We start from the raw sequence: 27,646 nt of genomic DNA, 5'->3' as shown, positions 1-27,646 counted from the left end.
TTGTTTGTTTGATTGATTGATTTCATTGTATGACTATTATCTATTCAAAGTGTCTGGGTTTTCAGTCTTCGGGTTGTAAGTGAAGCAATGATTAAATCATGGGTTTAACGCTGAATACAGATCATTTTTTAGATTTCTGGAATTAAAAGTTACAACTTGGAGCGCCTTGGTAGCCGAGTGTAGTCCCAGTTTCCAATCCCGCATGTCATTCTCTCTCTCTCTCTCTCTCTCTCTCTCTCTCTCTCTCTCTCTCTCTCTCTCTCTCTCTCTCTCTCTCTCTCTCTCTCTCTCTGACCCCTATAATAGTCCCTATGCTGTAAACCCATTCAGAATGTCTTCATGGCTCTGGTAGAAGGAAAGTAGCCTCTTCAAAAAAGGAAAAGTCACTTTCGGCACTTGCGCCACTAGGGGCGCTGTCACATCCTGGATATAACCAGACTGCTGCCGTCCCCACGGCTTGGACCACAATCTGGATGTCGCTGACAGGGTGGAGGATATTTGTCAATTCTTATCAAGGTGAGGGGGAAGAGAAGTGGACAGCGAGAGAGAGAGACAGAGAGAGAGACAGAGAGGGAGAGAGAGAGAGAACTAGAGTGTGTCACAGGTGGAAACATCATTTCCCAGACAGCCCCGACACTGTCTGTCACCCGGCAGAGATGCAAAAAGACAAACATACTAACTCATCCACGCGTGCTGCTGCACAGACGCGGTCTCGCGAGTGTTAAGATACACATTGGCTGGTAAACAATTTCACAAATTAACATATAAAGTGGAAAAGGTCCGCGTGGATGCGAACAAACAAAGTTCCAAACTAACATCGCAGGCACGCTGCCTACTTCAGCTGACTCCCTAATAGTCTCCATCAGCAGTAACGTAACGAAGAATCACAAGTGCTCTATTAAGCACATGTGTTTCTCCCATCAAGCTATTAGCATAACTACATATAAATGCAAACAGCCCTATGATGCATGCACATACACACTATTTGACTAATCTCACAAGTTGACTTGACCACCAGTTTGTACACACACACACACACACACACACACACACACATATAAATTGCAGGCATTGTTTTTCCTTAAATGCTAATGGTCTCCAGGAGCTTCATGAATATTTACCACATCTCAGTGGCACATCATTGTTACCAGCATGTCATACATGCTTTTATTCCTTCGCTCACCTTCAGCGTGTTTATCTATGGCTTCCCGTGACGTGTGCCGTGTGTTGGCGTGCCCTACGGTGCCTGAATGTGTCAGGGGTTGTCGGCGAATCTCAGCGTGAGTGATGCAGAAGTAACCCCGCACACGCCAACAAAAAATATGCCCTCCGCCCGGTCCTCGTCAGCCGCGCTCCCGTTCGGCAGACCGGAGGAGCGAGCGCAGCAAAAAACTCAATTAAAGCATCCGCACGCCGGACGCTGAATGAATGAGGAGGTGTACGCGGGAGTCAGCCGACGGACAAAGAGGTCTTAATTGATCTTGTTCTCTCCCTCTCCGTGGCTCCTCTCTGCAACTTCATCACAATTAAAAGGAGATTACAGCAAATCACAGGTGCAGCTGCTCCTCTGCGTGGCACCGATGGAGTCGTTTGATTTTTACGGCCTTCATACCCAGGCTTAAGTCAAATGTTTTATAGGCGCAATTACGTGAGTGAAAGTGGTTATCCGAGACAGACTTTTTTTACAGAGAAAGAAAGACGGAAGAAAAAGCTCTCTGTTCAGTTTTGTATCCTCTGCAGCGTAGAAGTCCTCCCTACTGTCTGGTGTGTGTTGGTGCCAGCAGGACAGACCTCTGCATGGACTTCTCATGCAGGGCTACTCAATGATTGAAGGCAGCTCTGAGCTCCCTGGCCCAGCTATGCGTCCATGCGGTCAGCTGAATCGGCCTCCTCCAAACCTCAGAAGGACTATTTTAGAAGCACCTTGCCGGGCAGTGCTCTCCACCTCTCGCCCCCTCTCTGAGGCGTTGAAGCTAATGCACACGACCCCCCCGCCTGGTCGATCGAACCGAGCTGCACTTTTCTAAGAAGTAGGACACTTTGAGACTTACCTCTTTGGGGTCATTTTTAAATGAGGCTAAGAAGGGTTGGGAAAAAGAAGTAAAGAAAAAAGTCACGAGGGTAAAGTGTGAGCACAGACGGCTTTTAGCACACACCACTTAGCAACAAGGCCGATGTGCAGTTTGACACATTCCACTTCCTGCGAGGGGATACGGAGCCAGGAACGAGTTGATGTGAAATGCAAGTTAAAGCTGTGGATTTGCCTGTGAGCAATCCTCAGCGCTAGTTAATTTTAGATGATGGGAGGACTTTGAACGGGGGGAGCATCTGCTCGAAATGGCTCAAAATTGCTTTTAAACAGTGCTTAAAGATGGAGAGAAGAGGCAATGTATTATCCAAATGGATTGAGCCCACTGTTAAAGACAGGCCAGCGGCGTGGACGGGACCGATGGTCTCGGGAAGAAACTGTGCCACTCTGGTGATTACTTAACTTGTCTGGGAGGCAGTCACATGGTCACGCTATTTCTGATTCCCGCCTAACCAATACAGCTTCCAATGTGTATACCCTCATAGACTCCACCAGTTATGGTCCTTTCAGTTGGCTTTTCTCTCCACCAGTAGCTGAGGAATCATCTGGATCAGAGCAAAGAGCCTTTCAAAGTCGTATCTCATTACAATGAGCATTCCTTATGGGGGAATGAATAGCCAGTAGAAAGTGAATACGAGATCGGTAATTGAGTGCCGTATTTCTTTTAATGGACTGCCGTAGCTGTGAATCTTTAAGTAGACTAGAAGATTAATACTGTTAGTACATTAAATAGCACACTTATTCCCTGGCTTGTATTGTGCTTTTAATGAATAGTGGTATATTTAATCCAATTCCTATCCATATGTATTCATGTATGAATTCAGCGTGACCTGGAACAAGGGTAGGCAGCCTCGCAGGTAAAACTCGCTATAATGGGACGCATGTTAAAAAGTGGGGGGCACCAGTGGTGTCGAGGGTCACCGCCACCTCTAAATAATTCCCGCCGCAGGGACCTTCTTCTCTACCTCTCCTCGGGTTGCCCTGGACCTTCAACCTGGACATTTAGTCATTTGCTCTGCGTGAACCAAAGTAAAGCAGAGGCAGAGTTAAAGTGAGCAGCAGCTTCACTCTTAATGCCTGCAGTTGCTCAGAGAAGCTGGATTCTGATTCTTTCATATGGCGACCTACTCGCCAACTACCTGTCTGTCTGACAGTGCTGTGCATTAGCCCACCACTGGCCTCTCACTATGTCTATGTCTTTGTCTATGTTTGATGGTGTTCCCCCCCCAAACTCAATACTGGCAAGAGTGAACGGAAATCTAAATTCAGTCTGGAAATACGTCCTTTCTCTCCTGCACCGTCTCAGTCACGCTCCGACAGATGACATTTGCGGAGACAGAAAAAGAGAGGGCAGGATGTTTTTTTTCTTTGCGGTCTTGGAATGATGAGAGGAGAATAGCGCGGGATGATGAATAAATGAATAATACATCTGTGCTGTCATTCCTCTCTTCCTGCTCCACCTCCCTCTCTTCCTGTGTCAGCTGGAGTCGGTCCTGGGAGGCGGTCTGATCTTAGTTGGGATTGTCAGGTATGGTCGACAGCAAAGTGACATGTTGACGGCGGCCCCTCGGTGACGCGTGAAGCGGCTCTTTTGTGAAACGGGGTTGACAACCCAAATAAGAGTTGTTTACATGCAAACTAGTGCCAGCAGGTCGGCAGGTGCTGTTAAGTGATATTGCAAATATTGAAGGATTCTTGAAGGAACATCCTCAAAAACATTTCCCTCCGTAGTACTTCGCTGTATAACTTCTGACTCATTCTCAGTCACAGCAGGTGATCTGATCACATGGCTGATGTAAAATGCAGTCATTTCCGTCGACTAAAGGATGTCTAGAGGTGAAAAAACAAACACTTGTAAATTATTATAATGTATGATCATCAACAGAACAAAGGGAATAGTGACAGTGTCCTCTCATGCATATCACATTTATTAGACTCCATCAGTGACACGTCTCCTCCCCTCCCTCTCCCCTCAAATGGCAAGATGTCCTTACCTTAATTGTAAATGTACTCTTCTGCATGCAAATTCCAGTGTCCCCCCCCTCTCCCGACCTCCTTTCCGCACTCCCCTCCGATTTTCAATTAAGATCCAGACAGAGATACAGGATCTCAAAGGGAGCGCTCTATGGTGGGCCGGGGTCTGCCTCTGCTCCAGACACGGAGGAGGAGGGGGGTTATTGAGTGTCCATGACCCCAGAGCACCCTCACCATCCATCCATCCATCCATTTTCTTCCGCTTATCCGCTACCGGGTCGCGGGGGCAGCTGCCTGAGCAGGGACGCCCAGACTTCCCTCTCCCCGGACACTTCCCCTAGCTCCTCCGGGAGGACCCCAAGGCGTTCCCAGGCCAGCCGGGTGACATAGTCACTCCAGCGTGTCCTGGGTCTTCCTCGGGGTCTCCTCCCGGTGGGGCATGCCTGGAACACCTCCCGAGGGAGGCGTCCAGGGGGCATCCGATACAGATGCCCGAGCCACCTCAACTGGCTCCTCTCGATGTGGAGGAGCAGCGGCTCTACTCCGAGCTCCCCCCGTGTGACGGAGCTCCTCACCCTATCTCTAAGGGAGCGCCCCGCCACCCTGCGGAGGAAGCTCATTTCGGCCGCTTGTATCCGGGATCTTATTCTTTCGGTCATGACCCAAAGTTCATGACCATAGGTGAGGGTAGGAACGTAGATTGACCGGTAAACCGAGAGCTTCGCCTTTCGGCTTAGCTCTCTCTTTACCACGACGGACCGATACAGCGACCGCATTACTGCAGCCGCTGCACCGATCCGCCTGTCAATCTCGCGTTCAATCCTTCCCTCACTCGTGAACAAGACCCCAAGATACTTAAACTCCTCCACTTGAGGCAGGAACTCCCCCCCGACCTGGAGGGAGCAAGCCACCTTTTTCCGGTCGAGAACCATGGCCTCAGATTTGGAGGTGCTAATCCTCATCCCGGCTGCTTCACACTCGGCTGCAAACCGCCCCAGGACATGCTGGAGGTCCTGGCTCGAAGGAGCCAACAAGACCACATCGTCCGCAAAAAGCAGGGATGAAATCCAGTGGCTCCCGAACCAGATCCCCTCCGGCCCACGGCTGCGCCTAGAAATCCTGTCCATAAAAATAATGAACAGGACCGGTGACAAAGGGCAGCCCTGCCGGAGTCCAACATGCACCTGGAACAGGTCTGACTTACTGCCGGCAATGCGAACCAAGCTCCTACTCCGGTCATACAGGGACCGAACAGCCCTTAGCAGAGGGCCCCCGACCCCGTACTCCCGAAGTACCTCCCACAGAATGCCACGAGGGACACGGTCGAATGCCTTCTCCAAGTCCACAAAACACATGTGGACTGGTTGGGCAAACTCCCATGAACCCTCGAGCAGCCTGCGGAGGGTATAGAGCTGGTCCAGTGTTCCACGGCCAGGACGAAAACCGCATTGTTCCTCCTGAATCCGAGGTTCGACTATCGGCCTAATTCTCCTCTCCAGCACCCTGGAATAGACTTTCCCGGGGAGGCTGAGAAGTGTGATCCCCCGATAGTTGGAACACACCCTCCGGTCCCCCTTTTTGAATAGAGGGACCACCACCCCGGTCTGCCAGTCCAGAGGCACTGTCCCCGACTGCCACGCGATGTTGCAGAGACGTGTCAACCAAGACAGCCCCACAACATCCAGAGACTTGAGGTACTCAGGGTGGATCTCATCCACCCCCGGTGCCTTGCCACCGGGGAGCTTCTTAACTACCTCGGTGACTTCAGCCCGTGTGATGGGTGGATGAACCTCTGAGTCTCCAGCCTCTGCTTCCCCAATGGGAGACGTGTCAGTGGGGTTGAGGAGATCCTCGAAGTATTCCTTCCACCGCCCGACGATATCCCCAGTCGAAGTCAGCAGCTCCCCACCTCCACCGTAAACAGTGTTGGTGGAGGGCTGCTTCCCCTTCCTGAGGCGCCGGATGGTTTGCCAGAATTTCCTCGAGGCCGACCGATAGTCCTCCTCCATGGCCTCCCCGAACTCTTCCCAGACCCGAACTTTTGCTTCAGCGACCGCCCGTGCTGCAGCACGCTTGGCCTGCCGGTACCCGTCAGCTGCCTCGGGAGTCCCCCGAGCCAACCAGGTTCGGTAGGACTCCTTCTTCAGCTTGACAGCATCCCTTACTTCCGGTGTCCACCACCGGGTTCGGGGATTGCCACCACGACAGGCACCGGAGACCTTACGGCCACAGCTTCGAACAGCCGCGTCAACAATGGAAGCAGAGAACAAGGTCCATTCGGACTCAATGTCCCCAGCCTCCCTCGGGATCTGGTCATAGCTCTCCCGGAGGTGGGAGTTGAAGACCTCCCTGACAGAGGGTTCCACCAGACGTTCCCAGCAGACCCTCACAACGCGTTTAGGTCTGCCAAGTCTGTCCAGCTTCCTCCCCTGCCAGCGGATCCAACTCACCACCAGGTGGTGATCAGTTGACAGCTCAGCCCCTCTCTTCACCCGAGTGTCCAAAACATACGGCCGGAGGTCAGATGACACAACCACGAAGTCGATCATTGACCTCCGGCCTAGGGTGTCCTGGTGCCATGTGCACTGATGGACACCCTTATGTTTGAACATGGTGTTCGTTATGGACAAACCGTGACCAGCACAGAAGTCCAATAACAGAACCCCACTCGGGTTCTGATCGGGGAGGCCGTTCCTCCCAATCACGCCCCTCCAGGTAACACTGTCGTTGCCCACGTGAGCGTTGAAGTCCCCCAGTAAAACAATGGAGTCCCCGGTTGGAGCACTCTCAAGTACCCCTCCCAAGGACTCCAAGAAGGCCGGGTACTCTGCACTGCTGTTTGGCCCATAGGCCGAAACAACAGTGAGAGACCTATCCCCGACCCGAAGGCGCAGGGAAACGACCCTCTCGTTCACCGGGGAAAACTCCAACACATGGCGGCTGAGCTGGGGGGCTATGAGCAAGCCCACACCAGCTCGGCGCCTTTCACCGCGGGCAACTCCAGAGTAGAAGAGAGTCCAGCCTCTCTCAAGGAGTTGGGTTCCAGAGCCCAGACTGTGCGTGGAGGTGAGCCCGACTACCTGTAGCCGGTAGCGCTCTACCTCCCGCACTAGCTCAGGCTCTTTACCCCCCAGTGAGGTGACATTCCATGTCCCCATGGCTAGAGTCACCGTCCGGGGATTGGGTCGCCGGGGCACCCGCCCAGGACAGCCACCCAAATCCCACCGCACCGGCCCCTTCTGAACCCTCCTGCGGGTGGTGGGCCTACAGCACCCTCACCTCACTGGGATATCACACATCTAAGCCAGGCCTCTTCTACCCAATTGCAACATGTCCTATTTCCCACCCAGCAGCGGTGTCCTTGATTAGACTAGTCATTGAAATGAAGGATTGAAACTGACGGTGTGTGTGTGTGTGTGTGTGTGTGTGTGTGTGTGTGTGTGTGTGTGTGTGTGTGTGTGTGTGTATTGAATGTCGATGGTCATTGTCTGATAGTGAAGGCGTCTTTTGGGCTTAGGTTTGGGGATGTATGAATATTAATTAGGTCGATTTTTATCTCCCAGTCTTATTATAAAAGGGGGCCCCTAGAAATATGATTTCAAAATATACCTTTAATTGGATTAGCTGGATCTGATTAAAGTGTATGTTTTTGGAGTGACCCTGCATGTGCCACGTCTCCTGCAGCATTATAATACTCGCCTTCTTCCCCGTGAACTGTAGCTCGCTCAGCCCAGACGCAGACGCCGACCCCGACGGCTCCTTCCAGAGAGAGGGCTTCGGCCGCCAGAGTATGTCCGAGAAACGCATCAAGCAATATGAAAACGCTGCTGAGCTGGAGATCGTTAAGACGCGCAAGTCCAAGAGCATGGATCTAGGTAAGCCTACGCCTTGTACACTTTTCACACGCATGGAGTCCACAGTGTTTTTAAAGGAAACGTTCCACATTTTACTTTCTTAATAAATGACAAAGAAATAGTTGTAAAATAGCATTTTTTACAGATTAAACAAAGAAACTACAACACGATACTTAGTGATCTTAAGAAGTGCTGGTTCACGGTTTGTTTAACCTTTGACCAACCCATTCTAGCCTTTGTGCAAAGCTACGTTAGCCGGCTGCTGGCGGTAGCTCCATAGTTATAAATCAGCCTAAAGGGGGTTCACACGTCTTATCTAACCCTCAGGAAAATTAGCGTATTTACCAAAATGTTGAACGTCATCTGTAAAACACAATTTACAGTGTATTACAATTAAATATATCAATCATTATTTATTGGTTACAACAACTTTGAGACCTGTGACCATGCTATCACTACAACAAAGTCTGACAATAAACAGATTGTAGGCGAGGAAATAGTTAAACCAGATGATCCAAACCACTTTATTTGGAGGGGAAATCCAAAGTAAACGCACCTGAAATGCGTGAGCAAGTGTGACAAGTACACTCGGTCAGAGCAGAGTCAGAAAGTGGTGAACCTTTACACCAGAGAGCTCTTGGTCACAGTTCTGGGGAATCAAGTACATCTGCCTCGACTGTGGGTTTGTTCCAGTAAAACATGTAGGATTGTTTCACAACTCCATGGTGAACAAGGACACCCCAACTTGCTATTGGACGAGGTCTCCCTGAAACCTGTGACCCCTCAAGCATCCAATGTTTCTCACCATTTCCAGTGAGACAGGAACACACACACACACACACACACACCACATCTCCTGTTTTGGCCTCCATCTCCAGTGGCCCCGTGTCCAGTGGAGCATGTGTAAAACACAGGAAAGAAGAGCACAATGGCCTCTTAAGTGACTGTCTAATGATGAGAAGACAGTGCATACACACACACACACATATGCACACCCTCAAACACAGAAAAAGATGGAAGTCCAAAGACTCTCCAACGGAGGCTGAAGCAGGAGGATACCAGCTAAGTGTCCCACGTGGAGCCCAGAGACCTGGAGGAGTTTGACTCCAGGTCCACCTCGCCTGTATCAGCCCGACACCGTCCACCCTCAACTTTTCTACAAAGTCAGACAAGACAAGAGACAAGAGTGCTGCTGAGGAGAAAGACGATAGTTAGACATTGGATAGGTTTCACTGAGCAATTAGTTGAGTATATTTTCCATTATGTCCTTAGTGTCAAATAAAACTATAATTGGATATAACCGAGCACGGGAAGTGAGTAGAATGGACAGGAAGCTGAGATGGCTCCACGATGGTGTTCTCATCATTGCAAATGCACATTTTATCAACCAGTTTAATCAAAAAAGCTTCCTAATTGTTCTAAAGTGGCATCAGCATTTCTTTGCGAATTTGATTAGTTTTAGATAAACAGCATTTTTTTTAACAGTTCATCCGCTCACAAGGCGATGCCTCACTCTCGAGATAACCAGCATTATTGACATTTTGCAAATCTCTGTTATTGTTCTATTATGTCTTAGACTTCAGATCAGCGTGTGCGTTATTAGATGTAATTCAAAATCACATTCCCCTCCACTACTCGCGGAGCCCAATTGAGTTTGTGAAATATCCTGCTGACAGAAATTTTTGCCGATATAAAATCATAATCCATCAGCGGGAATAACACGGCGTTCAGAGGGTGCAGGGAAATAACTAACTTGTTCCTGATATAACTCTGGTAACTGACAAGAGTTCCCCGGAGGAGAAATGTTTTTGTCAATACGTGGAACGCCGGCTCTGGTGTCAGAATGAAAGCATACTGTGATGCGGTGAACATCTGATGACGCATACGTTCCCTTTATGTGAAACTGCCACAATATGTTGATTATTTTAATGTAATTATTACATCAAAGCCACACAATGAAAAGTGGCATATGGGTAATGTATGAATTGAAAATAATTGAGCCAGAGAACATTATGCTGTTATTTAACCTCAAGCCTTTTTTTTTTTTTTATTAGCACACTGTCGCACATTGACGTTGGTCTTCAGACGTTAGGTATCCCCTACCGACTCCCGCTTTATTCTGTCGCTAGATCTTTTTGTCCCCGCTTTTAATCGTCTTCCAGGTGTTCGCAAATCACATCAGCAGATGGATTTCACGACTTTGAAGCCCATCGTTGTTGAAATAGGCTAAACTGGTCAGACACCCCGCGGTTCAATCCCATTTAGATTGGGAACGAGATTGAGTGAGGGAAGAAAAGGGGGACGTGAGAGACGTGAGGTGCCGTGGCTGGCAGCAATACATTAGCACATCCCAGCCACTTTGCCTTGTGAGCCTCGTGATTGACAGGCCCTTGCATGGAGTGTAATATCTGCTCTACTTACATCACTATTGTCAAACTACAGTGCACTTTCTGCTTCTGTCTCCTTCTGCTTTGCATGTGCTCGATACCGTGGAACAGATGGTACTAACCCCTCCTGCTTGTTTATGCTCTTTAACAGTAGCTGATGAGATTAACCGCAGCACAAGAACCGATGGAGGTAAGCAACCGTGCCCGGACCAGCTCAATACCGTCACCATTATTACAACGGACCACGCGACAGCTGGCTCCGCGGGTCAATAATAGAGACAGGAAACCACACTTTCTCCATAACCAGCTCAAAACCAACTATTACTGGCTATGTGATCCATATGGAGGGGCGAGTTGTTTGAGGTAATTGCAGCGCGATCAAAAGAGTTTATTTTTTCATATTGCCGAGAGGGAGTCGCACGCCGTTGAATAGACTTGGCAAGTGATGTGGGAACCTGTGCCATTGTGCTCGTTCTGCAGTGCAAATGATTTGAAGAAAACACTGGTTACTGCAGGAGTTTGTGTGGGGCTGGAGGCAGCCAGGCAATGGAGTGGCATTTGCAATAGACACATTCATTGCCAGTTGGCCTCTTTAGTGCGCTGCAATGGATCCATCATAGAGGAGCCTGTTTCTGAGTGGTGGCTGGAGTGTGTTAAAGTGCATTCAGTCCGTGAAGTTAGCGCAGAATGAGCTGATTTCTGGGTCAGTGAGGGAACAAATTGGAAAATAACATGGCTTTTACCAGGTGTGTACATGGTTAATCATACCATATCAGGTATGTGAGTTGACATGTAGGCAGAAATATGACAACATGTTGCTAAACATTAATATTAAGACTAATAAAGCCTCGTCACTGAAAGGTCTGAAATGGTTTTATCCAGCAGATGCTGATCCAGTAGGTTGCCAGGTTTGTCATGGGAGTTGCCAGCTTCTGCATATTAATAGCGTAGCTGAGATGAGCAAGTAGGTGGCCTCGGTAAGAGAGATGAGCAGGATAAGAAATCTAATGTTATTGGGTTGATAAAAGTGCATAATCATAGTTGAGCGTCCAGCAACCTTGATTGAGATATCAACCCGTCCGGGCGATGATGAGTCCTGTGTGACGCAGCGTACAGAGGACGTCCTCTGTCGGGCTAATGAGCCACAACTGGCAGAGAAATAGGAGCCCGGTCGACCCGGGGACGCCTCACTTCCACTGGGATACCTGGACATGGCCTTCCCACGACCACCTTGGAGGCTATTTTTAACATAATTACCCTTTTACCGCCCTGTTTAAAGCCCCGGCTCTCTGAATAAATTATGTGTAATGGGAGCCCCTGTCTGTACACAGATCTTTACATGCAAGGGCCTGTGGTGAATAATGGCTGGGGAGCATAGTTTTAGCTGCTCTAATTATACTATGGGCTCCTGTTCCTGTAATAACGACTGCTGATTTATTCATGGAGTTTGCCATACCTCCCCTTTAACGTTTAGTGGCAATGGATCTCCTCCAATTAACTGTCCTTGCCCTTAATCTGGCTAAGGAACACAGCACGTTGGCCGCAACAAAACTCCAGGTGCACTTTCTCACCTATTTGGTTGGTTGGTTTGATTATCTTTTTTTTTTTTGTGTGTGTGTATGCATTTCATTTTGATGATTTTCATTTGTCCTCCAGACGTGTGGGGAGTGACAAACTTGTGTCTGTATGCAATGGGGGAATATGTATTTTCATCCCTCTGAATAAGAGGGAGATGAGGAGCCGAGCGCCGAGGCTCCTGTTGTGTGATAGGAATCACATAATAGACTGGCATACAGAGAGCTGTCCGTCAAACTCTCCCAGGAGAGCCGGGACTGCTTCTGATGAAAACAAAGGCAGGTTCGAGGCAGCCGGGGTCTATGGGCAAACTCCCTCTCTCTGCCTCGCTCTCCAGTTCTCTTTGTCTCCCTGCTTCTCAGCCATTCACCACACCGACTAGAAACAATGGCGGAGGGGATCATGGCGCGGAATACCGAGTGGGAGGATAATTCCCTGTTTCCGATTACAGCAGATGTCATTTGTGTTCCCTTGAACTGTTGCATCCTGTGCGGCTCTAACTTGCAATCCCATTGTGTCAAACATGCACCCTGGCTTCTGCGTGTCCGCTGTTGGCAGGCTTCATGCATAAACATCCAAAAACTGCACTGGGTTGATTGAGTTTTATAAGTATGAAAAATCCCAGCGTTTCCCCGGTACGCTGTACGTTTCTTTCAAAATGTGTTTATTTCTGTAGACTGTCCTCCCTTGTCCTTCGCATGATGAGATTACTCCTTCTGAACAAATTAATTATATGATTTTTACTTGTGAGGCTGTCCATGCTTTCCTGGCATTACAATTTGTCATAGTAATCAGAAATGGGCCACCTCCTCTGAGGAGCTGAGCAGTAAAATGAATCTTCTGTTCCTGCAGCCGGGGAGCTTTGAACCCCGTAGATATTTGTAGCACACAGTAAAGTTAGATTTTATTGTCCAACGCGGCCTGAAGGCACGCATATGAGCTCTTCCCACTAAATGGGATGCAGCATTATCGGATTGGTTTTCGTTTATTGGGAATGGTTCTTTTAGGGTTTAGTCCATGTTGTCTTGGGATTTGGCACTTTTATTAACATTGACGAAAAGGAAGGGGAGGCGGTACGTTCAAGACATAACGGTGCATTTAGCAGTCTGGAAACCCAACACCGAAGGCTAACAGCTGACCTTTTAGCCTATCTGACTTCTTTGACACCAGATCTATAGCTGACATGGATGATAGAGAAGCACTCACAATCCCAGTAAGGGTGCATTGGTAGCAAACGTAGCAGAAAGAGGGATGCCCTCGTGACCCTAAAGATCCTGAACGTCACATTAACAACTTTAATTTTCCTGAAAATGACGCGATGATTGAAATGAGAAATCAATCCTCGCCTTTTCCCAACATTCGTCCTCTGCAAGTCGCCGTCTAGGTGCCGTGTGTTTGCACTGTGAGGCTCAGATAGCAGGCTAATCACTAGTGAGCTGCTGCAGGTTTGCTTGGTTAAGGGATGAAGAAGAGAAGAGCAGAGGGGTTGAGCCAACACAAGAGACAAGCTGCCACTGGGACAATTATGATAACAGTAGCAGCTTATATGCATTTCTGCACAGTGCTGCTAGTTTACCCTCGTCTTCCTTAATCTCATTCCTAACCTGCTTTCACAGCCGTCGTGTGTGTTTTCTCTTCCTGACTCTAAAATAAGTGTATTTCAGAGGAAGGTACTCCAGAAACAACGGTCACAAGTTGTTCCTTTTAATGACTGGGCTTTGTTTTCTTTGCCTAATCTGTGTTTAGCTGTGCAAGCCTGCATCTAAAGATCCACTGTGATCACCCAGCAGCAGTGGGTCACGCCTCATTTAGGCCGCTTTAAACATGTCCAGGATCGTGTTGATGCTAGCTTACATGTCATGGGTGTGTGTTATTCTGCCTATTGAGGAGTCCCATGTACATGCAAACATATGTCTGCGTGTGTGTTCAGTGAGGGTAAAGACAAGGCCTCTGAATCCCAACAGGAAGAGCTGTATGGCGTTTATTTACACCACGGAGGAAACAGCGGCACGTACTCTCTGCATGCGGAGGGTCTGTATGGTCTACGGGGAGCCGTAAAGACACAATGCTGCTCTGTCCGAGCTCCAAAGACATGTGCCGTGTCCTCAGAGAGTCCGGGAGGCTGCTGAAGTAATTGAATCAGCAGTTTATCCATTATTACTGATAGGTTCCTCCAACAAGGCCCCACCTGCACATATTCAGAAATCCATCTGGTTACGTTTGCCGCATGGAGGCAGAATAAAGGGGACAGAAAATCAACCGGTCTGCTTGTTTACCAACGGGCGGCTGAGGTAAGAGCTCCGGGGAACCGACGGACGCTCCCCGACAAAATGAAATACCAATACCCGAGTCGCGCTCCACTTACATACCCTAAATAAAACCCCCGGCAAGCATCGGGGAAATAATTACGGCTGTCCGGGGTCTGGAAACAGTGTTGAAGAGGTTGACTGTTCAACATCCACTTTGCTTTCCACATAGCTGTTCATCCATCAGCATCTTGTGTGTTTCCCCCGAGGCCAGAGCAGCCCTTCGTTTGTATCATGTGTACAATTTACATGTTAATTAACAAATTAAAGGTCCAGATATGTCCGCGCTCAAACCAAAGCTTGTGTTGTGTTGCAATGTGCAGCAGATACGATGGCGATGTGTTGAGAGACCAGGCTAATCAACACAAGGCCGATAACAGAGCTGGTGTGCTCTTACCTGCGTCCTTAGAAATAGAGCAACAGATTGCAGCTGTCAGATATTGTTTGTGCTCAGATGTGCTGCTGGATGCAAGAGAATGATGGGAATGAATGGACTCAGAGTTGCTTAGTCTAAACGCCATCCCTTTCTTTTGTTGTACTGAGCCTCTCAGAGCTGTTTAGAAAGCGAGAGAGCAATGAGAGGACCACCTATGGAAACAGGTTTACACTCCTCCTAAACATTTGGGAAACTTATAATAGTTTAGTATAACACTATGATCGCTCTGGCGCTGCGGTGCATTGCCGCCTTTGATATCGGGCCCATTTATATGCATTATGTTTCAGCCACGTAATTTAACTGTGCAGACACGGGGACAAAGGTTGAATTATAATTCTCAACAGGGAAATGTCTCGCGGAAGATATAATACTCAGTTCTCATTTCACACACTTCATTGGCCAGGCAATGGCATCGTTTGTTTCCCATGTTAATTGCTCACACCTTCTCTCGGCCTGCCAAGTATGTCGCATAACATCGTCCCGTATGAAACTAGCAACACGCGGATGATTAATCGACACGCGGCGAGCTCCGAGACGATGGTTTTGGGTCGCCTCGGTGTGGGAGTTAGAGTCACGCGTTGTTAGTCCGCTGGCCTCATTGCCGCTTTACTTCCTCTTCCCACAGGTTCCTCCGAGCAGGAGGTCGGAGCCTCGCTGGGCCTGAAAAAGTCCAGCTCCCTCGAAAGCCTTCAGACAGCTGTTGCCGGGGCGACGCTGAACGGCGAGATCAACGTTAAAAGGCCCAGCTCGCGGATCGCCAGGGGCCGCGGCTGCAATGAGAGCTTCCGAGCGGCGATCGACAAATCGTACGAGAAGCCGGGCGTCGCGGCAGCAGAAGAAGAGAACAGCATGGAGACGCGTGAGTGTTGAGACATCAGTCATTCATGTTCAGGGGTTTTTCGAGACTGTTTATCCACAATAATGTGTGTCATTATCCCAATAGAGGATATCAGGAGATTATTAGAGACAAAATCACTCAGTGTAATATAGGCCAACTCAATAATGCTTCCCCAACGGCAGAATTTACCCCCGAAGTTAACTATCAAGGATCCCCTTTAGATGTGTGCGTGTTTGTGTGCATGCGTGCGTCATAAAGCACATCAGTAATAAGCGTCTAGGTTACACACATTAATATTCACATAGTTCATGTTGAGTGGAACTGTCAGAGACAGTGGCAGCATGTTTTCCCAGGAGCCTACATACTCTTAAAGAGCATTGAGTGCACGCGAGGAAAACATTCTCCCCAAATACTACTGTTTATTTTACCCATAAATATCTCAATAACACGGAATGGCATCCACGTTGATTATAAATGAAATACACGTCTGTGCCAGTTGGTTTTGGTCCAACTTTGTCAGGATTTGTTTTACCCGCGTACCTGACCGGTATTAAAACAGAACTGCTTTACTTCTAAACCACTGGAAGACATTAGGAAGGAAAGACATCCCACTTTCCGTTTGAGTGAATATATCCATCCCTACTTGGTGTTTGATGACAAAAAGACATGCTTTGGGGATCGGGAGACAGCCGTCTTACGTTTGGTGACAGGTAATAACGCTGCAACGCCACAAGAGTAATCACCAGATATAAATTTCCATTCACCATTAAAGGATTCCATTAAAAGAGCTGCAGGGACATTTGAAAAAGAGGGAATTATTTGCCTGAAACGCTTTGTTCTCATAAGCTCTGTCGGCAAGTCGCTAAATACAGTCTTATCTCGGCAAAGAAAAATGGGGAAAGCAAGCGATTTCCTCTGCCGTGGTATATTGCATTCTCCCCCATGATATTCAAATAACTCTGTTTTTCAATTTAGATAAAAGCAGCCAGCCCGTGCTCGTCACCGAGGTTAATAGTCAAAGTTGACAGATAAGCCGCTGCCTTCATCTGCTCCCGGACTTTTATTTACATAAAATAAGAATGTGGCATCACCTAAAGAAAATGTGTCCCCACAAGATATCCTGCTGGGAAGAAAATGCACTTCCCCTTGTGTTACTTTGTGTTGCATCGTTTGAGGAAATCTGCTCTGCTGAGCAAAAATGTTTCTTTTATGCTTTGGAATAAGACTGTCAATTTTATTTGTCTGTCACAACCTTTGCTGACAGGCCACCTTAAATGTTTCATTCTGCTGTCATTTTGTCGGCCAAGTCTTTTTCTATTCTGTTGCATTAAATGTGAACGGCCTCACACTTTGATGTACGGAGTCTCTTCTACGTTTTTTTTTTTTTTTTATAGTACGAGATGGCTTCCAGTCTTGCTTTATTTGACAGTCAAATGAAATTGAAGATGGCAAAATTGCATTTAAATGACTATATATTCGTTTTTAATCTTATTTTTCCAGGTTGTACTAAAACCTCAGTCCACAATCAAATAGGTGACGTCATGTTGACCATTTCCACTCATTAAACAGACACAAACAAAGACACGTTCCTGTGCATCCACACCCGCAAGCCCACATGGGACCATCTGGATTACAATGTTTAGTGTGTTATCTGCAGCTTGCCATTATTAAGCAGTAGCGACATTAGCACTCCCGCTAATCTCAGTCATTTAAATAGGCAGATACAGCTCACAGCTGCGGTTGCTCTTAAGTGAATGATAAGCAGGCAACAGATTGGGTTGATCAAACTGATACGCTGAACCTGCTCCTAAATGTGTGGAGATGGAGAAACGGAAGGGAGGGGCTGCATGAACGCTGCATAATTGAGCAGATTTTAAGGTGCTGGTTGGCGCTCTGTTCCTGATGCACGGCGCCCCGTGTTGAGATTCCATTTCAGCCATATCCTCCGAGATGGCAGCTTCAAGAAAGAGCTGATAACTCCGCAGATCACAGGAGAAAACAAACTCACCTGTTCCTTGAAATGTGAATCCAGTCTGTCTCATTCCATACACCTGAAATCCATCACCGCTCCCTGCCTCGTCTTTCTCTCGCGATAAGCGCTTTTCTCTCCTCCATCAAAGGCCGAACTTCGACGATGACACGCAGGACTGTAATAAATTACAATCTGAAGGACATCTACCTCACGCCTCCGAGCCGGAGATGCAGCAGAGACGGGAGCTCTGCCGACTGCGGTGTGCAACACATTTGCAATTAAGATCCCTGGGAGCCATTTTCAAGATTATTTAAATGTATAATTACTGACAGATTAATTACATTTTGCACATCAGTTCTGATTAGATGTGATGGAAACTTTGAGTTTAATCAACCCTACCTCATCTAAGGAGTTTGGTTTCAATTTGATGTCTGGGTTGAAATGAGTTGAGACGTAAATTAAGAACCACATTCATATGACAGTCATTACAGTTTCCATTATTTTTGTATGGAATTGGACAGAAAAGCGGGGGAAAGGCCGTTCTCCTGTGAGCTTTGTGAAATGTACACATATAAGAAAACTCCAGTCTCTCAGCTAAGTGAAAATATGTTCAACTGAATTCTCAAAGCGTGTACAATGTAAATATATTCCGCAGTAATGAGGCGCTTGAATTCAGTGTGTTTTGTTCAAAGCTGCCATACCTTGTGGGACACAGCTTTTCTTTTCATCGTTCGTCTGATGAAAGAAGTGATGCTTTGTAAGCGTTGAAAAAAAGAAGTGTTGTTACTGTTTGTTGCTCCACGAGGGAGTCAAGTGGAAGTACCTGCCTTTACATTTCCATTTATTTTTTCCTTTCCCCTTTGTGTGTTTGTGTGAGTTTACTGTTCTGTCTTCCTCTCAATATCTCCATCCAACACCCTCTCCTTGTCCCTTATCTCTTCACTCCAGTGGACGAGGACACCGAGGGAAGTTCCCGATCAGGTCGCGAGTCCATGTCCACCAGCGGCGACCTCATTGTGGGCCCCGGGCTGAACGGCAACCTCTCCAAAGACGACAGACCGAGAGATCGGGACAAGGTCGGAGGGAAGGAGAGGAAGAAACCTGAGAAGGATAAAGAGACGGAGAAGGACAAGAACAAAGCCAAGAAAGGCGTGCTGAAGGGCCTGGGCGAGATGTTCAGGTAGGAAGAGGACAGAGCTCAGCGCTGAATCCTCAAAAAAGTCTCCCCTGTGTCGCCCCGAGCAACAAAACGCTATTTAATTCAACTCAACGCGTTTACTGGACGCACACGCTTTGAATGCATTCTCTGGATGTTGCCGGCGCTAATCAGGGACCCCTCTCCTTGAACCCGGTGAGATGGAGGGAGGGGATGGAGGGGAGGGGGAGTTATCGACCTCGAGGGCCTCTGGCACTTTTGAGCCAGATTATTTTTAATAAGGGCAACATGTTTTATTCATAATCTGGTGTGCGCGTCCCTCCTATCCAAACACTCTGCGCATTTTGTTAACCAGCGGACAATGTTCAGGGCCTGTTTGGGTGCTAATGCGGGAGCTGTGATGTGGTTCAGGGGATAAAAGACCTTTGAAGATGATTATATCGACTGCAGGTTGGAATCGTTGCCTGTGGCTGGTATCCTCAGTGGCTGCCTCATCATTCAGGGGGAAGATTTTAGAGGCAGGCTAGCTTGGGAGACCATGAGAGGGGGCATGATCCTGCTCTCAAAACCTCTTTAAGATTAGGGGGGGGAAAATCTTTAGTGCCAATTATTTAATTTATCAACACCCTCACCTGCTGGAGGTCTTCGATATTGTGTTATCGCCTCACATACAGCAGGAAGTTGGTCAGGCACCGCTGTTAGGTTTGTCTGCCAGCTTGGAAAATAATTCCACTGCCTTTTATTTATTCAAGTTTACTACTCTTCGATTATGGTGATTTTGGAACTACACTAGTATACAACATACAATAGTAGGAGAAATGTGTAAAGAGCCCAAAATACACATCCTGCGGGGATCCATCCAGTATCTCTGCCACAAGGAAATGAGTGGGGGAGTGAAAATGAATTATTTCAATTGCATGCACATTTGAATACGGCATAAATTAACGGTGGAGGCGGTGCGGGCCGTAAGTTGTTTTCCTGTGGATTAGTTTAATGGGATTAGTTAGCGTATCGCGGCGCACGGCTCGGTAATGAACAATAAAAGACGACAAGTGTGTTTCGAGGTCACGATTGAAGAACGCGGGGAGCTCGCTTATCTTCCATTACTTGCACTCTCGGGTTCCTTCCCTGTCTTTGCCTCCTGTGGTGTAAATGCATAATGGCTACATACGGCCTCAGGCATGGGCACGTATACATGTGGAGACACATAGAAAATGGAAACACCAGAGTGAATGAGAAATATCTGTATTTAAATATTCTGTGGTGACCTCTACGACCGATTGTCACACAGCTGTCATCGACTGCAGTTTGGGTAGTCCCCTCTGATTGGTCCATGCAAAGTACGCAGCACCACATCATTGGTCCAGGTGTTTGCCTGAGGAGTCTGTCTTGAGCGTATACACACACACACGTTCACACACACACAGAGATGTGTGCTGGGATGGTAAATGAAAAGTGGAAATTTGAGCCACAGGTTTGACATGCAATCATCGCCGTTGGCAAACCTTTCTGAGCGTGTGCTCAGCCCGATAGGTGGCTGCCGGGTGATTTTAACTGTGCGCGGGGGCCCGCGGCGTGCCCTCCTCGGCCTCATCATCGTTCTTCATTATCTTTGAGTGCCACCGCCACTTAAGAGTTGGCACGCGGCAGGCCTCGCTGACACTCCCCCCTTTCACCATGCATTTAACGGCAGGCCCCCGCGCCTCCTGAATACAAAGAGGCAGCCCTCTGAACCAGCAGGGCTCTCCGGCTCTCAAGCGTTTGTCTTTCCTTCTTTCTGCTGCTCCTACTCGTGTTAGCCCCGTTTAGACAGACGATTCTGCTGTAATGGTGGAAAGGCGAGTCAAAATATGCCGCGAACCGGAGCGTTTAGATAGAAGTTTGTTTGCAGTGTGATGCCGGTGTCTGTATTTAGATAGCAGCCCTGCAGAACGAGTGAGACGTCCCACAGCGCGGCCACGGTCTCGTCTGGACTCATCGGCCGTGTGACGTATTCAATGAGCGTCAGAAATCTGATTAGCTCGATGCATCAAAACAATTACAAAGGGGAATTTTACCTCATCTCGCATATTAGCACGACTCGTCAACCGCAAGCAAAATGCTGTGCATCATAAACATGTCTATGCATATATTTCTTAGAACGCCGTATCGCCTCGTCTCGCCTCTGATGCGGCTCTGTGACGACCTCCGTTGGCGTCTCAGAGGCGTAATATTCTGTTACGCCTTTCCACCTCGGCAAGCGTTTAGACTAACGATGCGGCGGAATAACGGCGGAATACTCCGCAATGAAGAGGCTGTCTAAAAGGGAGTAGTGACTCAGACAATGCTCTCCTGAGATCTGTGACAGCTCTCTCACTCGCACAGCTCCTCCATCCTCTTCCCTCCCCGTTCAGGTTTGGAAAGTGAGAGATGGCAAGGAACTGAGGTGAGAAGGAACGTGTGCCGCCGGATAAAATAACAAACTGTTTTTTGTAAAGAATCAAGCAGAGCGACGTGAAATGAATCACAATCAAAAGGGAGGAGAGGGAAGGAAAGTGGGAGATCTGTTGCGTTTCGCACTTTTAGCGATTCTTGCCAAAGTTTTGACAGTGATTTCAGAACGGAGAAGTTTGACTGTAGATGAGTTTGACAGTAACTCCACACTCTCAGACTTATGAGTCACGGAGAGACTTTACATCAGCAAGTTTCACATATGAGTGTCTCATCATTGCATCAAAACATCAAAAAGGCACCCTGATTGGGTTAATCCTTTGTAACGCTCGTCTCCATGGTTTCTATTTGCATAAAATGGAGGGGCAGGCACTCGCTTTTTTCCCCCTGCATTGCTCAAACATGCATGTCTCACACTCACGTTCTCCCGATGAGGAGATTTCAAGGAGTTTGCAGCGCACTGCAATTTGAGCTCATTTGCACGCAGGCCTTTGGACGGCCTGATGAACGCGTAGTGCACGTCTGCTTAATGGACAGCCTGATTGGGACTGCATTAACATCAGAGCAAGGAGGAAGGAGGTTGGCCGAATATAAGGAGACGGAGGGAGGATGGCGGGAGGGAGAGACTGTGAGATAAATACTGTGAGTGCAAGAATGAGTGAAAGTGTGCGAGTGTGTGATGGAAAGAAAATTGACTGCCTAAAGCCCCGAGCAAAGAAACTGCAGTGCAGAGCCTCTCTGGGTACTGTACTGCCTATAGGATGGCACACTGCGTGATATGGGGTCCACTGTATCATCCAGTAATGAATAGCTTGTAATCTTATGAATGGATAGTAATGCGCATGCATGCATAGGATGGAATACCAGCCCTGGGCTAGCTTGACGTCGTTGTTATTTCAAGGATGTCTGCTGCATGCACGTATCACTGTGTCCATGTCTGCATCCAGTGGTGCAGAGAGGAGGGCAAACCATTGTACGTGATTATTCACGTCCAGTCTACTAGATAACATGTGATCATTACTTTCTGATCCTATCAAGTTTGTTTATATGTCGGGAGCGTTGCCCAGGGCAGCGTTAGCATGCTAGCAGACAACGATGTCCAGGCCCGGGCCTGCAAGACTCCCTTCAACATGCCTAATGAGGTGTTGTTTATCTGCTCTGTGAGGGACTGACCTCCTCCATCAAAGCCCCATCTCCATCTCTTGATATGTTTGTGTGTGTGTGTGTGTGTGTGTGTGTGTGTGTGTGTGTGTGCGCATACAAAAGCTGACCATCCTGACTTCGTTATTAGAGAGTTCCATTTTTTACATGAAGTGTTGCATGTTATTTAGACTTTAAGATGGACATTTTTGGCATTCCATCGTCATTTTTTGTGCACACAAAACAAGTTGTGTGTGTGTGTGTGTGAGTGTGCATTAATATTTCTACATCTAAATCAGGGAGGGAAATGCATTATTTTGTAGGAAGTACAGCAGCATGGAGAGGAGTGAGCGAAGGCTGCAAAAATAGAAGTCAGGGTTAGAATGGGGAATGGGGGGGCCGAGAGGTGTAGGGGGGGTGGGGGGGGGGGGGTGGACTGGGTGAGGGTGGAAGGAGAGAGGGAGCGTGTGCACTGGAGTGAACTGGGGCACCAAGGGAGAGTGGGAAAGGAGGATGAAAAGGAAAGGGAGAGGGGGAATGAGAAAAGAAGGGAGCTTTTCACAGCGGCAGTCACGGCATCGGGCTACTGTCTGCCTGGGGGGGGGGGGGGGGGGGGGTCTCTGGTGATTTTGTACATTTTGTGTGTCTGTGTGTTCATTTTTAATTTGCATGCGTGTGCGGGCGTCATGCATGTTTGCGTGCGCGGATAAAAAGATGTGTTAATGGACTCTGGCATCACCCTCACCCCCTTTGTCCCTGGTGCTTCCTCACCCGCACACGCAGTCACCCTTAACCCCCCCTCACGCACCCTATCCACCAATCTGATAAGTGGCATGCCTCACGCTGCTCGGTGTGACAGCCACGCATCCCCCATCACCCCTCCACTGCTCCATCACCCCGGGGACCACGTCTGTCTGCTCCTCCCTCCAGATGCAGCCCCACTCAAGGCAACACAGAGGGATGTGGGAGGGAGGGAGGGAGGGGTGTGGAGAGGACAGGAAAGAAGTGAAAGCCGGAGTGGAGGGACGCTGTCCGTCCTTCAATCTTTATTATACTTACACAGTGTGGAATCACGCAGGGAGCAGCGGAGTGATGGGGGATTGGCACGAGTGCGATTCCGTGTGTGTGTTTGTTTGCATGCACGTTTCCATAATCCAGCATGCCTAGAATATGGATGCCATGCCGTGAACGAGAGATTGCCTCGTGTGTAGCATGAGAGTGGGTAGTTGGCGTGTTCCGGCGCCGCTCCGTGTCTTCGTACCGCATGATTCTTTCTGCTCGTGTGGGTGTGAACAGCTGATGGCGGGTAAGCCGGCTGGATCATCAGTACACCGACATGACACATGCATTAGCCCGGCTTTTCATACACACACACACTGACCGGAGGCGTGCCTGACGGATCAACACGCACGCTCCCGCCTCACGCACATCCATCCCCCCCCGGCACCGCACACACAAGGTGCACATATGCTTGTAGTACTACGCCACAGTTGATTTGGAGACAGCAATTAGCTGCCTCCACATGTGGGCGCTGACATCTGCTGAGTGTAATCTGAGAGAAAATGATAATTGTTCTTGTTTTGTTGCCTCACTCATGAGAGGTAGTAAAGGCAAGCACAGGGCCACAGCATCAAGCTTGAGATTGTATATGGGAATGACTGGAAGCTGGGATAATGTGACGAATATGAGAAAGGCCATACATTAAAACACAGGAAATAAATGATTGGAGATGTTTCTTTTCTATTCTGGGCAAAGATTCATTCCTCTGAAGTGCCTGTGAACTACAGAGTGACTTCCTGTCAGCTTTAAGGGTGCTTTAGTGCTGCTGACCATGACCTTTGACCTCCCTATGGAGTGGACAAAAGCAAAGTGAGCCACTGATATTTCCCATCATGTATTAATATTTCAGACAGAACTCAGTAGTGAACTCTGGCAGCTTTTGGCAGCTTTGCCAAGTGCAAAGTCATACCTCAATATCACCTCCAGCTGCCTGCACGGCTAAAAGAAATATCATGTCACTGAGGGCCACTATACAGAGAGGGGGGGCAGCTTTTTCAACTCCCCCCCTCTCCCCCCCCCTGCATTTCCATAGTTGGTGCGAGTTGCCAAGACTTAAAAGGGGTAATTTTTGGGGGGTGAACTCTGGACTCCATCACAAAAATGTCCTCGGAGTGTGAAATACCATTACTCTCCTGCCAATCACGGACCAAAGAGGCCCAGCGGGGGCAAAACAACAAAGTCCCCCACCGAGAAGATTAGCGCCACTGTCATAGAGTGCAGTGACGGGAGACGAAAACAGTGGAACAACAAAGCTCTTCTGTTCGGCAGGTTAAGGCAAGAACTGCCAAGCTTTTTGTCTGGTGTCAAAAAATTGGATGTCACTGTCAATTTAAGGCGAGGTGAAGCATTTAGACGCAGGGGGGGGGGTTGAACGATGGGGTGGAGGAGGGGGGAGGGATGCTCTACGACATCAGCCACCATGCAAGGACGAGAGATGGCGGGAGGGGGGAGGGTTGACTGTCCGGCCGCACTTCCTCTGCTTTTGGCCACTCGATGCAAATGTGATTGGGCAGCGCTGTGCCTGCATCAGACAGCCCTGAAGTAATTAGGTTTAGAATGATCACGCAGTGCTCCGAGATAGACCTTGAAGCATGGGGAGAAGTGGGGAGGCGGTGCATGTGTGTGTGTGTGTGTGTGTGTGTGTGAGGAGAGGTGGCATTGCACGCCGGAGTTAATTGAATCTGAAATCTTGTCGGCCTGAAATGAGATACACCGATGTCTCTCACGCTGTGTCTCAGGCAGAGGGCTGCAAACATGACTGAATTCATAAAGTGTGTTATTAAAGAGCTCAAATTAAGTGTAGCAGTGCACCCCTCCATACTTTACAAGGCCTGTGACTACTAATGATCCAACCCCGGTGGAGTCCACCCTCACCAGCCGACGGAAACCCAAGGCTATCTTCCTCTTTCCACATGTTCTCCCTTCTCCTTCTCAGCTATCTTCCTCATGTTCCTCCCCCCTCTCCCCCTTCCAAGCCCTCTCCTTTCATCAGCCTCCATGTTCCAAACAGAAAACCGTCGGATGTTTCTTAACTTCCTCCCTCTCCGTTTGATATTTGTTTTTTCACACTTTGAGACACTTGGATTCCACTTTGATGTTATTATTCTTTTTTTTTCCCACCCTGGCACAGATCTCTTTGATCAATCGGAGAAAAGCGCGTTCCAATGCGAGTCGATTCTCCGAGGAGAGGCGGATTTGGAAATAATGAGAGAACATTAAGAACACGTACGGAGATCTGAGAACGGCACAATCCCGTTTTGTTTTTGTAAATAGTATAAATGAATCGCTAATGTTGCAGTAACAAACCATATCAAATGTATGTTTTGGTCTGAGGAGGGGGGGGGGGGGGGGGAGTATACGTTGAATTAGAGATGCAAAGCATGGTTGATATTACAGAGACAGAGGTGAGAGATGCACACGGGAGAACCTATTTATTTCCCCCTATGTGCTATGCAAATGAAGGGGGCTGTCTGCTACAGTACCACTCATTGCTAGTCTGCTCAGCCATCCACAAGGCTTAGCATGTAATGAAATCGAGGCCTTTGGCTGAAATGACCTTTCCCATCCGGTGGGTTCCCACCCGCTGGTGTGTGCACACACCTCACCATGTGAGTGGTGGGAGAGAAACAATCACATCAACGGCAAGGAAGATAAAAGATGGAAAATTGCTTTTGAATTACAAAGGTAATATCAATCGATGTTGAATTACACTTCTGATTTCCATCAAAGGCAACCAATTAAAGCCAGGAACCGCATTCCTCTTGTTCTGTCAGTGGCTCGACATGTGTTCGGCATGTAAAGTGAAATTGTCTATTTTTTTTTTTTCCTCCTGCGTTTTCACTCCTCTCTTTCTCTCCCCCTCTTCTTTTTCTTGTCTTTTGTGAGTGTCAGAGAAATGGAGATTCTTTTCATGGTTGGATCACGATGTTTGTCATGAAGGAATCTTAATTGGCCTCTCACTGCCATACTAGGATGTGTGAGCTGTTTGGCCCCCTCCCGTTGGAGAGAGCACGGAGGGGGAGGAGTGTGTTTCCATGGACTGAACTGTCCACAACAGGAGATAAAGGCCAGTTGATATTTCCAGCTAAGTCTGGTTCTTTATTCAATCATTATAGGCTTAAACAATATGCATATCTCAGCTGCATAGCTCAGTAGATGTAGTAAATATATCCATATCGGACAGTTCTGCATCTTCTGATTTAAAGCACATCCAATGCAAATGTTCAGGAGGTGGAAAGTTAGGGTTTGGAGGTCAGGCTTATGTTGTGGAAAGTGAGGCTTCTAAAAAATCTTGGCATTGGACATGAAAAACACTGAATGTAATCTGGATTTTTGCTGAATTGACAATTAGGAATGTCGTTGTCTGGTGTGAGTTGGTTTCTCAACTGTTTCATCTTTGATCGGAAGCTTTTCTCTCTTTGTTGACCAGTTGAAATATATTTTTGGGGCATTTTTCGCCTTTATTATCCAGAGGACAGTGTAGAAATGAGGGGCGTGCAACAAAGGTCCCAAGGCTAGAATCAACCAACCCAGGACGGTGCATTAATACAGCATGCGTTGTAACCAAGGCAGTCCTTATATCATATTTTATGTGTGTGAGTGACCCCTTCCAAAAAGCCACCTCCTTCCAGTTTCCTTTGTGCTGTGAAATAGCAGATAACCCACTCGATGTCTGCAATCTGAAATGTGATACGGAGGTGGGTCGAGGCTGTAAATTATCTCATTGATCCCGCTGTCTCATTTGTTTACAGTAATTGCTCTGAGGTTTTATAAATGATTTCATGACTTCAAAAATGCTACACGCAGCATTTTTAATTTGACTTACTGATGTTCTTGTAATTTTTTTCCGTATATTGCTTCGGAGAAGCAGCAGTTTGATCCAACAGTAGGCCGAAGAGGAGTGCCCGGGGTTATTTATTCAACCTGCTTGATGTACAGTCACTATCCCTGAGAATCCATGAGGCTCCTATTCTCTCTCATCCCCACTTTACTCACAATTACTGTCACTCCCGCCCTCTTTCTTTCCTTATATCCCTCTTCCCTCCTCCTTCCCAGCTGCCCTGGAGATTCATTGTGGCATTGACAGAAAGACCTCTCCCGTCTCCCTCTGAATGCTGGGAAGGATGTATATCACGGATCAGCGGCTCCGCTTGGGCCGCTCTGTGTCCACGCCTGTATTTCAAAGTCTGACATATACGAGACAGGAGACCTGCCTCACTTCTCCCCTCGCCTGTCCTTTAGGTGAGCGCCTTGGAAATCGGGCTTTTCTGCGACGCAAAACGCACCCGTCTCCAGACTCATCAGCATGTAAATGAGTTGGGGAACTAACCGCGGGAGGCCAGGTTTATCAAAACAGAGGAGAAGCTTGACAAATGAAATGAATTCATGAGGTAATTTTGCATCATGACAATAAGCTCTCACCTACAGCA

General features: G+C 48.1%; 1 protein-coding gene across 6 annotated transcripts in view; it reads left to right on the top strand.

The window, feature by feature from the left end:
* LOC311029107 (partitioning defective 3 homolog) overlaps nucleotides 1-27,646 on the top strand; it is a 316,803-nt gene that overhangs the window by 204,119 nt on the left and 85,038 nt on the right. For 4 of the 6 annotated variants that reach the window (XM_084034041.1, XM_084034046.1, XM_084034045.1 and 1 more), the window contains 4 exons: nucleotides 7,784-7,938; nucleotides 10,456-10,494; nucleotides 15,247-15,480; nucleotides 18,380-18,611. In XM_084034041.1, coding sequence (XP_083890167.1) covers nucleotides 7,784-7,938; nucleotides 10,456-10,494; nucleotides 15,247-15,480; nucleotides 18,380-18,611 — 660 coding nt within the window. The remainder of the gene's footprint in view (nucleotides 1-7,783; nucleotides 7,939-10,455; nucleotides 10,495-15,246; nucleotides 15,481-18,379; nucleotides 18,612-27,646) is intronic. The other 2 variants (XM_084034043.1, XM_084034044.1) reach the window with 1 other exon arrangement.

This window comes from Eutrigla gurnardus (assembly GCF_963514095.1).
Source record: "Eutrigla gurnardus genome assembly, chromosome: 18".
Taxonomy (NCBI): domain Eukaryota; kingdom Metazoa; phylum Chordata; class Actinopteri; order Perciformes; family Triglidae; genus Eutrigla; species Eutrigla gurnardus.
The sequence above is the reverse complement of the archived record's forward strand: the minus strand, read 5'-3'. Positions and strand labels throughout refer to the sequence as shown.